Source organism: Diuraphis noxia, unplaced genomic scaffold (assembly GCF_037042655.1).
Source record: "Diuraphis noxia isolate RWA-SAM2 unplaced genomic scaffold, SU_Dnox_SAM2 contig0002, whole genome shotgun sequence".
NCBI lineage: Eukaryota > Metazoa > Arthropoda > Insecta > Hemiptera > Aphididae > Diuraphis > Diuraphis noxia.
In genome coordinates, this window is record NW_028301712.1 from 43,297,769 (window position 1) to 43,311,399 (window position 13,631).

The window sequence follows — 13,631 nt, forward strand, 5'->3', positions numbered from 1 at the left end:
TGTTGCTTTCATACTCCGTTGATTTCAGTTCCCACAACGCCGCCTTAATATTGTTAATACTTTATATAGTAGGATATAGATTTTATATAATTTTTTTTTTTAATTTAATTTTTAGATCGCGAAAATAAAGGTGACAATGAAAATCTAAACATGTCTATGGACACGGTGAAAGCAGAGAGTTCCGAACAGTTCGAATTGGACTCCAATCGCAACTCGCCAAAAATTACCGAAAGTCAAGAACATTTAACTCCAACCGACCAAAAGAAAAACGAATTGTACTGTCCACTTTGCCAAGACGTTTTCGAAGATTTAATCAATTTCGAAAAACATTTAATGAACATTCACAGTGTAAACTCCGAAGGTCTCCAACGGCTGCTGAGTTTGGTCAACCAATCGCACTGGTTGAACTCATCAAAATCTTCACAGCAGAGTCCGCCTCACACTTCTACAAGTCCGCCATCACCTGATTTAGACAAATCAATAGAAAAATCTGACGAAATCCTAGATCAAGATACTGACGAAAACAAATGTCCAACATGCCAAAAACTGTGTAAAAATATTGATGACTTATGTCAACACCAAAACGATACCGGTCACGTCGAAATCAAACAGACACCAAATGGACCTGGTTACTTGTGCTGGAAAAAAGGTTGCAATCTTTATTTCACTACAGTGCAGAATTTACACATTCACTTCCGTGAAATGCATGCTGGACAGCAAAACATTCTTGTATCCGAGAAACACGTTTACAAATACAGATGCAACCAGTGTAGTTTAGCGTTCAAAACGCTCGATAAATTGCAAGCACATTCCCAATATCATGCTATCAGAGACCTGACGAAGTGTATTTTGTGCAGACGTAGTTTTAGGACTGTAGCCACGTTTCAAAAGCACTTGCAAACCGCTCATCCTGATCTGGCTCAAGCTGACTTGGAAGCGTTGAAACAAAACTCCATGCTTCAATTTGAACAATCAGCTGACGAAAAAATGGAAATTGATGAATCTGTCGACGACGAAGAAGAAAAGGACGAAGAACCCGAGTGTGACAATAGTGACGATTCTATCGCATTTAAACAACAGCAGCTGATTGAAGACTACATGAACGGACAGACACTAGCCGAAGACGGATACAATGATTCGGAAAGAAAGTACAAGTGTCACCGATGCAAAGTTGCGTTCACCAATCAGAAGTACCTGACGCACCACAACAAAACGCTTTTACACCGAAAAGGTGAAAAGCAGACATATCCGATGGAAAAATATCTCGACCCCAACCGGCCATTTAAATGCGAGGTTTGTAAAGAGTCGTTCACGCAAAAGAACATACTTTTGGTGCATTACAACTCTGTTCTTCATTTACACAAGTTGAAGAGGTCAATGCAAGAGCAACAGCAACAGCTAAACAACAATAACACGCCTATTGTATCGAACAATTCGTCTTTCGCCGCCATGAATGTGGCGTCTAAAACGTCGGGCTCGACTTCGGAAGATGACGACAAAAAACCATACAAGTGCAACATTTGTAAAGTTGCGTATACCCAAGGGTCGACACTGGACATTCACATGAGGTCAGTATTGCATCAGACTAGAGCTTCAAAGTTGCACGATCTTGCGTTGGCTGGACAGGTGGACTTGACGAAGCCAATAATTGAGCAACCAGAACAGGGCAGTCGACCACCATCACAAAATCGACAGGATGCCGAAAGTCAAGCGTCCAGTAAAGACGAACAACAATTACAACTACCACAACAACAACAACAACAACAACAACAGAACATTCACCAAAAAGGCAACCAGCTGAGTTGTCAACGATGCAACGCGTTGTTTTCTAATCAAGACCAACTCAATACCCACCAGCAGTTGTATTGCATGTTCGGTACACCGATGAGTATGTTGCCAATGAATTCGACGCTAGCGTTTGCAGCCAACAACCTGGGCGCTTCTGTTCAAGGACCAAAGTCGCCATCACAGCAGTTAACACTGACTGAAGAACAGTTGTTAAAGGTACCGTTGGCACTGCAAGGTAAGAAGCACTCTCACATGTACAAGCTGCTGGAGAGCTATGGGTTTGATCTGGTGATGCAATTCAACGAGAATCACCAGAAGCGTAAAGAAAATGAAAAGTTGCTTCAAGAGCTCACCGCTCAAATGGAAATGGAACAGCAGGCGAACGCCGTCAAGGAGGAAATTAATGAGATTAATGAAGAAGATACCGGGGACCTGCCGGAAGTTGCAAAGTCGACATGTGTTCACTGCAACAAAGAGTTCTCAAGTGTATGGGTGTTGAAAGCTCATTGTGAAGAAGTCCACAAGGACCTAGTGCCGTTCGATTTCCTCGAAAAGTATGCCAAACAGATAAAATGTGAGATAGAGAAGAAAGGCAACGAACCGCCAGCCACCAACACCACAACGTCATTGCCGTCATCGACATCCGTGTCCACCACCACAACTCCAACGGCCAGGATCGGATCTCCGTCCGAGGATGTTTCTGTCAAGACAGAAAACGAACAGGACATTGAAGCACAAACCGAAAACGTCGATTACATTTCCAACGCTGCCACATCGTCGACTGGCGAACAGTCCAACGTGAACATGTCAGGTGTTCCACCGAACATCCCGATGTCAGTTGCTCAACACTTGAACGAAATGCAAGCGGCATTTAATGCGATGGCAGCGTCGCAACTTACACAACAACTTCAACAATTCAACCCTATGATGGTGGCTAGTATGGCTGGCCTCGGTATGGGACTGCCTTTGGGCCTCAACATGCAAGCGCTCGCCGCTATGAATCTACAACCACCCCTGGTTCCCATGATGATGCCGCCACCGAATTTTGAATCAATAATGGGTTCGCAACAAAATACAATTTTCCAACAACAACCTTCCTCCATGGACCCGACTGGAATCCTGGCAAAACAGCAACAGTTACTCCAACAACAGCAACAAGTGGTGAGTACTGATTTTGATTATTGTATAAGTCTATAGGGAGTTAAATTAAATAAAAATATATAATTTGGATTTGTTTATTATATAAAATAGTGATAAAAACATATATAGGTAGTATTTTAATTTTGAATTTTATCATCGAATTAATTCCAATATTACCTGGAGACGCTTAAAATACATATATTTTTCCATGTAAAATTATTTATCTAAATTATATACAATACTATATATGAGTTAGATATGTATCACATATCAGTGTTTGTAATATTATTACAGTTATATATTATATATACTTAATAACAAATTAAACGATACCTTTCTTTTCTTACAATCATTATACAATTATAAAATTAACGTATTTATTTTTATAACATACAATATTCTATATTATGTGTTACATTTCAGTAGATTTAATATTATGACTATTATGTATATTACTGTTACGTATATTGTATATACAATAAATATCTAATCAAACTGAGCATAAATTAAATAGTAGTAATGATAAAAATTATTAAAATCAAAATTACATTTTTACGAATTAAATTTATATGAGAAATTTATAAAACTAATTATTTTTGTTAACTTTTAACAGAATTAATAATTATTATTATAAGATAATACGAGTATATATTTAATTAATTAAACTATAATATCATTATTCATATTTAAAAATTAATAATTTATGACATAAATATTATAAAATATTAATTATTTAGTTATTGTTATGTATCTTTTATATTAAATTAATACGTTATAATTTATTAGTTAGTTTTAAATAAATATAAATTAATCAATCATATAAAATTAATAAAGTATTTCCCTCGTAGCTTATAAAAAATAATTTTTCATTACCTACATTTTTTTTTAATACTTATACGCTATCAATGTAATAATGTATTTATTTTTGCGTTTATAGCTAAAACACTATAGGTATAGCTAAATTAAAATAAGCTCATTACACTTATACATAGCGATTTGAAAATTATTACGGAAAATAAATAATAAATATAGATATATTTAACAATAGAAAACTATATGAAACTATTATTTTATTTTCCACAATAGGTTTATTATTATAATTTTTTTTTAATATATGGGTACAACGCTTATTATTTTTACTATATTTTTTTATTTTAATTTTCATGCTTGAACCATGTTGCGTCATTAATTTCTCATAGAGCATTTTATGTTTAAGCAATGCTTAGTTATTTATTATTAGTGTTTTATTGTCATGGTTTAATTTTTTACAGCAACAAAATTCGCAACAAAAACGAGCAAGGACACGCATCACTGATGATCAATTGAAAATCCTACGTGCTCACTTTGACATTAACAATTCTCCATCTGAAGATCAGATACAAGAAATGGCCAGTCAAAGTGGTCTCCCACCCAAAGTCATCAAACACTGGTTTAGAAATACATTGTTCAAAGAAAGACAGAGAAACAAAGATTCTCCGTACAATTTTAATAATCCACCATCGACTACGTTGAATTTGGAAGAATACGAGAAAACTGGAGAGGCAAAAGTAATGCCCCTTACTCAACCGATACCAATAATTGAAAACACCGACGTCGTTGTCATTAAAGAAGCCCCTAAGACACCGACATTCGCCAAAAAGAAGCCTCTACAGACCAGCACCCCGAATAATAACACTGTTGTGCGAGCACAGAGTCAAACACCCACATTTCCACAACAACAGCCATTTGCTCAAAACTTTTCGAGACCGTTCGCCACACAACCGTTGGATTCTCCGGTGAAGATGGAGTCGCAAGTCAAACCAGAACTGAAAGATGCCGAAACTAGTCAGCCTGAAACGAAATTTGCTTGGGGAAATCCCGAGTCTCCGTCTAAACGTAGAGATTCGGTTGAAGAAAAACAAAATCTGTACATTCACCATGACAGAAGGTCTCCACTAGACTTAAATGCCGCCGAAAATCTTACCTTGTCCTCAATTCTAACTTCTCAACATCAAGAAATAAATATGTCAAATGCAATTTCTACCAGCAATATGCTACCACCGAAAATATCTGCATCGAGTTTTACGTCCCCACCTCAGATGTCAGTTACCACACAATCGGGCCCGAGGAGCATTAGCCCTGGTAGATCACCAAATTCATCTGATGGGTTTCCACATTCAATCATGATGAACCAGAGTAGCGGTGGTTCCGGAGGTTCCACTTCGTCTGGTAAACGAGCTAATAGAACTCGTTTTACAGATTGTCAGATCAAGGTGTTACAAGAATTTTTCGAAAACAACGCTTACCCGAAAGACGATGACCTCGAGTATTTGTCGAAATTACTGAATCTGAGTCCTAGAGTGATCGTCGTGTGGTTCCAAAATGCCCGACAAAAAGCTAGAAAAGTTTACGAAAACCAGCCAGCTGCAGAACCTGCACCAGGTATTGTTGAAGAAGGATCAAATCGATTTCAAAGAACACCTGGTTTAAACTATCAGTGTAATAAATGCCTGTTAGTGTTCCAGAGATATTATGAACTCATTAGACATCAAAAGACGCACTGTTTCAAAGAAGAAGACGCCAAAAGGTCAGCTCAAGCTCAGGCAGCTGCCGCCCACATTGCGGCTGCGTTGAGTTCCGAAGATTCCAATTCTAGCACTGTAGAAAATCATCAAGGACAAAGTGCTAACTCTAATCCAATGACTCCGACTCCAACACCAACTCCGAGTTTGACATATCCAACATCACCAATTCAAACATCATCTTCGCATGACAAAGAAAACGTTTATAACTGTGAACATTGTAATTCGGTGTTCACAAAACTTGATCAGTGGAAAGAACACCAACAAGTGCATTTAATGAATCCAAATTTGTTCCCTACCTATCATCCAGAAAGTGCTTTCGGAATTTTACAACAACAAGCACAATTACATCAACAACAACAGCAGCTCCAACAACAACAATCTCAGTCGCAACAGATGAGTGGTACATCCGAAATGAACACCAATCCTACGTCGTTAATTTTGTCAATGATGCAACAGAATAATAAAAGATCGTTCGATGAATTTGATGATCATAGTGATAAAGAAACCGAGTTCACAAAAGACAAACGTCTGAGGACCACTATTTTACCAGAACAGTTGGATTACTTGTATCAAAAATATCAGATCGAGAGCAATCCGTCCAGAAAGATGTTGGAAAGCATAGCGCAAGAAGTGGGTTTAAAGAAACGCGTTGTTCAAGTGTGGTTCCAAAATACCAGGGCCAGAGAGCGAAAAGGTCAGTTCAGAGCGCATTCGCAGGCGATCAATAAGAGATGTCCGTTCTGTTCAGCCATTTTCAAAATCAAATCGGCGTTGGAATCGCATTTGCAGACCAAACACCCGGAACAGTGTTCCAGGGGATACATAAACGTAGACAACATTCCGGATGAAGATGTCAGTATGGACTCGTTCGCATCGTCCCAGATGAGCGAGATTGGGCAAAAGAATCAGACATACGCGCCGAACCCGTACTATCAGAACGCAGAGGACGTGGAAAACCTGGGTAAAATGTACCAGGAGTCGTTGAAGAGATACATGGAGGAAATGCAACAGTCGAGTATGCAGAACGGCGTTCTGTCCGAAGGTGGTGAGAAAACCAAACCGGAAGGAGACAGTCCGCTAGATCTGAGCAAACCTGTGGATTTACGTATGGATCAAGAACAGGACGATGACGAAGATAGCATGTCAGAGTGCACGGACATCATGGATGACGAAAGCCCAGCATCACCAGCATCAAGCACTCAAAGCGGTCAGCAAAGGGTGAACGCTCCGGGTGGCAGCAGTAGCAGTCAAAACAAACGGTACCGGACGCAGATGAGCAACGTTCAAGTGAAAGTGATGAAAGCACTGTTCGATGACTACAAGACCCCGACGATGGGTGAGTGTGAGATGCTGGGTCGTGAAATCGGCTTGGCGAAGCGCGTGGTTCAGGTGTGGTTCCAAAACGCACGGGCCAAGGAGAAAAAGTACAAATTGCAAACCAAGCAAAACCAAGATCTTACGGGGCCGCCTGATGAGTGCAAGTACTGCCGATTCAAGTATACACATAAGTACTCTGTCCAAGACCACATATTTACCAGCCGTCACATCGCCCTGGTCAAGGGGCACGTGGAGAGCCGTATGTCGGTTTCTGACATGTCGGGTAACTGTAGTGACGGTGACTTCACGGTGCCGTCAACTCCGGGCGACCCGCACAACAACAACCTTCCCAACCAGCAAGTCAATCAGCTGCAAATGCTCCAGCTGGCTGGGCTCATAGGCCAGTCTCCCGTGGCACAGGCCGTGGCCATGGCTACCATAGCGAAGCTCGACGGCAAGGATCAGTCGCAAATGACCGCCGAAGAGTTGGCCTTATTGCCGCACCTGTACAACCTAGGCGTGAGTTTCCAGCAAGGATTCATGCACCCGGGCACAGCCATGATGACGTCGCCAGGTCAGTAGTCTTAAATCAGTGTTGTAATTAGTATAAGTATTAGTATTAGTGTTAGTGTTATTATCGGTAGTATAAGAGATATACGGTGTTCCAATCGCACACGAATTATGCCCAACTAAACGAACTCCATGCGATTGATCACGAGTGGTAACATATTATGCTGGAGACGTACCGTTATATGTACTTGGGTTACGACCATCACGGTTTGAGAAATCATGACATGACGGACAGCTATTATGCCTACAGGGATGTGACCCAGCGAACAATAACAAAATCAATTTGATTTGGCGTCCAAATTGTGTGATGCGTAAGTCAAACACCGTGCCGTCGAAATATCTTATGATTATTATTATTACTCGGGGACTGTGAGTGAGAGAGAGAAAGCAGGAAAACTAAAAAAACGCGAGAGAATATAAACGAGAAAATATGCAACATGCTTGTGTACAAATCTTTCATGATCCGATTGATATATGTATGTGTATGTATATGTATACTGTATGTATTTTATTTTTAATGAAAAGGGTTCCGTATCGAACGTACAACATCTCCGGTGGCGCGCACAATGTGCTGCGCTGGGATTCGCTTGGGGTACGTTAATATTCTGGAAACAATGTCGAACCACCGCCGCTCTCCGGCAACGGTGATGTGTGCGAGTGGAGATTATTACAGAAATTCGTTACGTCGAATGTGAAACCGGAGAAAGGAACATCTCCCCAAACAAAAAAAAAAAAGAATTGAAATAATAGAACGTTTCTATACACTGTATTTGTTATATGTGTGAGTGTGTTTTTAAAGGATTCCCTCATATTTTGGGCCCGTACTGCGTGAGTGTGTGTGCGTGAGGTACGTTTTTCATTGTTATAGGCCCCGTTAAAAATATAAAATTCGAGAACTCTGATTAACGGCGGCAAACCGATTTGATACACATTTATATTATATAAATATAATAATATTTTATTTGTCCTATACATTCTGGCGGTTGCGTAGTGTATCATTGGAAGTAGCTTCTCGAAAACTGTTTTCAAGTGTGTTCGTGGTTTGCGTGTTTTTGACACCCGTATATAGGCTACATGTATAGGCGTGAAAAATCTGCGACCACCTGCAAAAGCTTTACGGACGATATCAGTCGCCTCCACGTTTTTTAATACGGCGTTATTGGTTTTTCACCGCCATATCCATCATAGGGGTGAAATATTAATTCGGCTCGTGTCTCACCCGCACATCGGCGGTTTTACTCGATTTACTGCCATCATTGCTTTTCGGAGACGCGTCACTATCCATGGCAAATTGTCTACAAACGAGAATTTGACGCATATGCATCAGTGCATCACCCTGGTGTTATATTATACTGTTATTTTTCATGAAATAATGTGTACAGACTACAGAGCGTTGCAGTGACAAATAAACTACTTAGTTATTTCCGCTGCTCCGCACGTATCGTAGCGAACTGTCGTTGACTCTCCGTAGCCAACGTTGTGTGTGTGAAAAGATCGAAAAAAATGATATATATATATTTTACGACCAGTGTAAACCAGCGCGGTCGTATAGATAAACGCGCACACACAACAATGACCACGGTCCACGACACATCACCTCTCAGTGCGACGATAATCGTTCGTTGGTGTTCATATTATATTGTATACTTTAACGTTATGGGAATCGCGCGGGCACTCATAATAATATATCACCGCGTACATATTATTGTCATAATATGTCTACGACTCTGTCCCGTCAAATTAATACATTATACACATTATTATATTATTATTTTCACCATTATTATTATTATTTTTAATTTTAATATTATTTTGCATGCATTATTATTATTATTATTTTGCCGTTTGTTTTATGATTTATATTTATTTATTTTTTCTTTTGTTTTGCGCTTTTTTTGTAGGATAGAAATGAGTGATAAATGAGCTATAAAATCGTAAACATTATGTTGTTCTCCAAAAACACAAAAACACAGGAGACCAGGCCCTGTCGACGACGTTTTTTCACCATTTTATATTTTGATCGGATTCCGAGTGTACACCTTGTAGATATATAAGATAATATAATAACCGTTCGAGGTTAGTCATAGGTATTAATCATACCTATTAATTATTTGTACACAAATTGTTAACGCATTAATACTATGTTTTATCTTTTTGTGATTCAGAATTATTGTCTTTATTAATTTATTATTCAATTAAAAATTATAAAATTGTTTATTCAATTTTAGTATCATAAAGAAAAAAAAAACATTAACAATAAAATTGACGAATCTGCCGTCAGACATTATACACATAATATTATATACTTTGCCAGGTGTCTGACCGTTTTAGTTATTAATTATTACCTAGACAATTGTGATATTTTAGGTTATTTATAATTATTTAGCATTTTGATTATGCTTGTTATTTATTATTTTCTTTTTATCTTTTTTGTAATGTAATTTCAAAGGCTTCGACTGTATACGCAATACATTAAAGACTCCAATATATGTTGCCCATTATTGCCACCCTCGACGACGCGGAGAGGGTAAACTAAGCTCTATGTAATAAAAAATGAAAAAAAATGGAGGGCCAAAAAAGTTTTTTATTTCGTTAGTCATCGTCGTGTACTATATGCTAGGATATTTTCCCTTTTGTCTCGCTATATTTAAATTTTTAATCCAATCTCATCCATGAGATGAACCATCCCACCAACACTTTCTTCACTGCAAAACGGCGAAGCCCTAATTATAAGACTGTTTGTATAAGCATATTTATTACTCAAAAGACATTTTTCATGAAATTTCCTTTTTTTTTGGTTTCATCATGTTGATTCGATTCCACGACACTTATTTTTTATTTACACCCATTGTAAAATTTTTTTTTGATTAGTTACATTTTTGTGCCTTTCCTTAAACGTTTTTCATAAGAAAAATATTGTTTTTCTTGTTGGTGTACATAAACGCGTTAATGTTAATATTAAAAAAATCAATAATTTTATATATACATAAATATATATATATCTATATAAATATTTATGTATACCTGTATATATTATATACATGTGTTTGTATACGCATATATCATGTTAGTTTTTAGACATAATATAAATATTATATATTCTTAAGTTTATTTTTTGACTGTTAATATTAATTTTAAAAAATAGTCGCTTCGGCGGCTGACTCACCGTTGAACAATCTACTTGTGTACGCCTATTATATATACGTATACAATATAAGTGTGATGTATACTTAATATATATATATATATATAAATACATATTGAATACAATTTTATAGCGAATATACATATACATTATTTATTATATATTGATATGCATGTGTATATATATTATATATATAGAGTCTACCCTTGCGAATCACGTCATATGTTTTATGATAAACTGTAATTTTAGATAGGATTGCATTTTATATATATCATAGTTTTAAAAATAATTATGTATTAATTTTATACTTAAAAAAACATAAAAATAAACCTAAATAATGAAAGAAAAAAATAATGTCGCTATAACTTCAAGTTATTTTTTACGTTTTGTATAGTTTTATACGTTTTATTATTTAGCGATTTTTATTTATTATGCCTTTTCGTTTTGTATGTGTACATTATATTATGATTATGATTTTATTATTATTATGATGATGATGATGATTATTATTTTTTTTTGCAAACAAGACAAATTAATGAAAAGGAAAACGAAATATACTCAATATAAAAAAAATACACACGTGTTTCGTTTTATTTTGCATGATGCAGGAGTTTTTTCGCTTCTTTTTTATTACGTAGATCCTAGATTGTGTCTAATATTATGTATAATGGTTTTTTGTTTTGACCAATACACCATCTCAGAGTCGCTTATACTTGCACAGTTATATACTGCATAAGTATAAGTACAAAAGCGACACAGTGTAATGCGTATGACGGAAATACATTTTATAATATATTATATAATACATGTGCCGGAGATGGACGACAAACCTCCCCATGCGCAGTGTCAAATCCGAGTAAAGGGGTCGGGCGTTGGCGACGGTTAAGAGGCTGGGGATTGGCTCGTGCTGGGATCGCGATATTTGCATGACGACACCCGTAAAGGTCCGGCACGGGTCCGCTAGCTTGCTATGGCTGGCTGACTGGAATACAGAAGGGAAGTTCGTAGGGGTCGCCGACACCACCCGGTCTATGCAGTATAATATATATTATACACTCTGCATCGTATACGTGGTATGTATATTATTGTAATGAGCGCGCGTGTGGTAAAAAAGAAAAAAAAATTAATAACAATAATAAATACAAATTATAATAATAATAATTCACCATTGTGGTGCAGGGCGCGCGCGCGCAATAAACACACGAAATTTGCATATCGCAGGGTACAATAATCGTATAGTAATATGTAATATGTCTTCCTGCTGCGGGCGTGCACCTATGTAGGTACCTACCACCGACGCCGTAACGGAAAAACACTCGTTTTGCGGCCGAGGGGGTCGACTGAACCGGGAAAACCCTCTGTTCGCGACGATTATTCTAATGCTTATACATAATATTATAATATCACCGGCTAATAATATTGTAATTTATTTCATTATTATACATGTGGGGCGCTCGTGTTGCGCATTACAATAATGTAATATGTTTGACGTGTGGTACGCGAAATTAAATAATGTGTACTCGAAACCTATATAGCAGAGCGCACGCGCGCAACCAGTTCGACGAAAAAGGTAGAGATAAAAAATGGCGGTCGCTTTATTTTGGTTTTGGGGAAAATCACCAAAGGAATGAACGGCGGCGGCTTAGCTGAAGATAACGAAAAATAATAATATAATACATGAAACGACGAAGACGACGACGGTGCGGCAATAATAAAATTATAAAGGTTGCACCGAAGTCGAGGACAATAATAATAATAATACCTGTGTTAACTGAACCATGGTACCACGGTGTACCGAGTATATATGTATATACCGTTGCAGGTATAGTTAACTGTGTACCTACACGTATACTAGCCTGCCATAATATTATCTATTACGTGTAAAATATCTCTTTCCTCCCGCACTCATAGGTATGTGTGTACTTATATAGGAAATATTTCGTATGCGCGCACGGGGAACTAATCGTTTGTGCGTTACGTATCACACCTCGGCGGCGGCGGCGTACGAAAAGCAGAGGAAAAAAAATGTAACATTTAATGCGAGAAAAATTAAAAGAAATAAAAGTGTTTAGGTATATATATAACAACATGTGTCTATGAACGAGTGGAGGCCGGCGATAAGGAGAAAAAAAATTATGATTATTATTTTTATTATATTATATAACGCTCCCGCGATCTAATAACGCGGTGCGTGGCCGGTGAAAGCGGCGATCGTGTCGTTTTTATATGAATATTCGTTTTTATTTTTTTCCATCATTTTCCACGAAATATAATAACGAATAGGTATAATAATAATAACAACAACAACAACAATAATCGTATTCAAGGATTTCGTCGTCGGGTGGGATGAAAAAATAAAACAATTACGATGTACGAGGACTTCTTCTCTGCGTATTAGCCACGGAGGATCGAATAAAAATTTATAATCGTTTCACCGTATAGGTAACATTATGCTGGATGATAATAATAATTAATGATATTGAATGACGACACGCGTATTTAAACACTACTGGCCATGTGATTTCTTTTTTTCATCGTAACCGTCGCGCGTTTAGTATCGCCGTGGACCACAGTCGCCAACCTCGCTAGGCCCGGATGATCCCGTAGACACTGACGAGATATCAGGATAAAATTTAAAATAATTTAAAACGCGATCGAGATTTTCCGACACTTCATCGATGAAAAAAGGAAAAATAGCGAGTCGTATACGCACCAAGGAGAAAACGACGACTATCTATAGCTCAGATAATAATATCTATGGTAACTGCAGAATCACAATATATAGATGACTACTGTTTATGACGAGTGAGTATTCGGTTAGGATCGCTTTTTTTTCGTTTTCGAACACCGTCTCGTTTTGGGAAATCTTGTCATCGGCCTAGGTAACTGACCGCTGATAGATGTATGATTGTATATTATTATTACCCATAGCAACGAATAATTTCTGTAATTATTGCGATCGGCCGATGGCGGCGATTAATCGGTCGGAAAACCAATCTATATGATAATACAATAATAATGAACCGAAATGAATGAAAATAATAATTACGGATATCAATATCACTATACCGTAATGGGTTTTGCGCGCGACGAAAACCGCAACGGCC

The 13,631-nt window shown here is 37.6% G+C and overlaps 1 protein-coding gene across 5 annotated transcripts in view; it reads left to right on the forward strand.

Annotated features, from left to right (window-relative positions):
* Window positions 1-13,631, forward strand: part of zfh2 (Zn finger homeodomain 2) — a 107,433-nt gene that overhangs the window by 40,927 nt on the left and 52,875 nt on the right. For 3 of the 5 annotated variants that reach the window (XM_015515342.2, XM_015515343.2, XM_015515340.2), the window contains exons 3-4: window positions 116-2,949; window positions 4,200-7,383. In XM_015515342.2, the coding sequence (XP_015370828.2) occupies window positions 116-2,949; window positions 4,200-7,383 (6,018 nt within the window). Of the gene's footprint in view, window positions 1-115; window positions 2,950-4,199; window positions 7,384-9,280; window positions 11,100-13,631 lie in introns of those variants that run through there. The other 2 variants (XM_015515346.2, XM_015515345.2) reach the window with 2 other exon arrangements.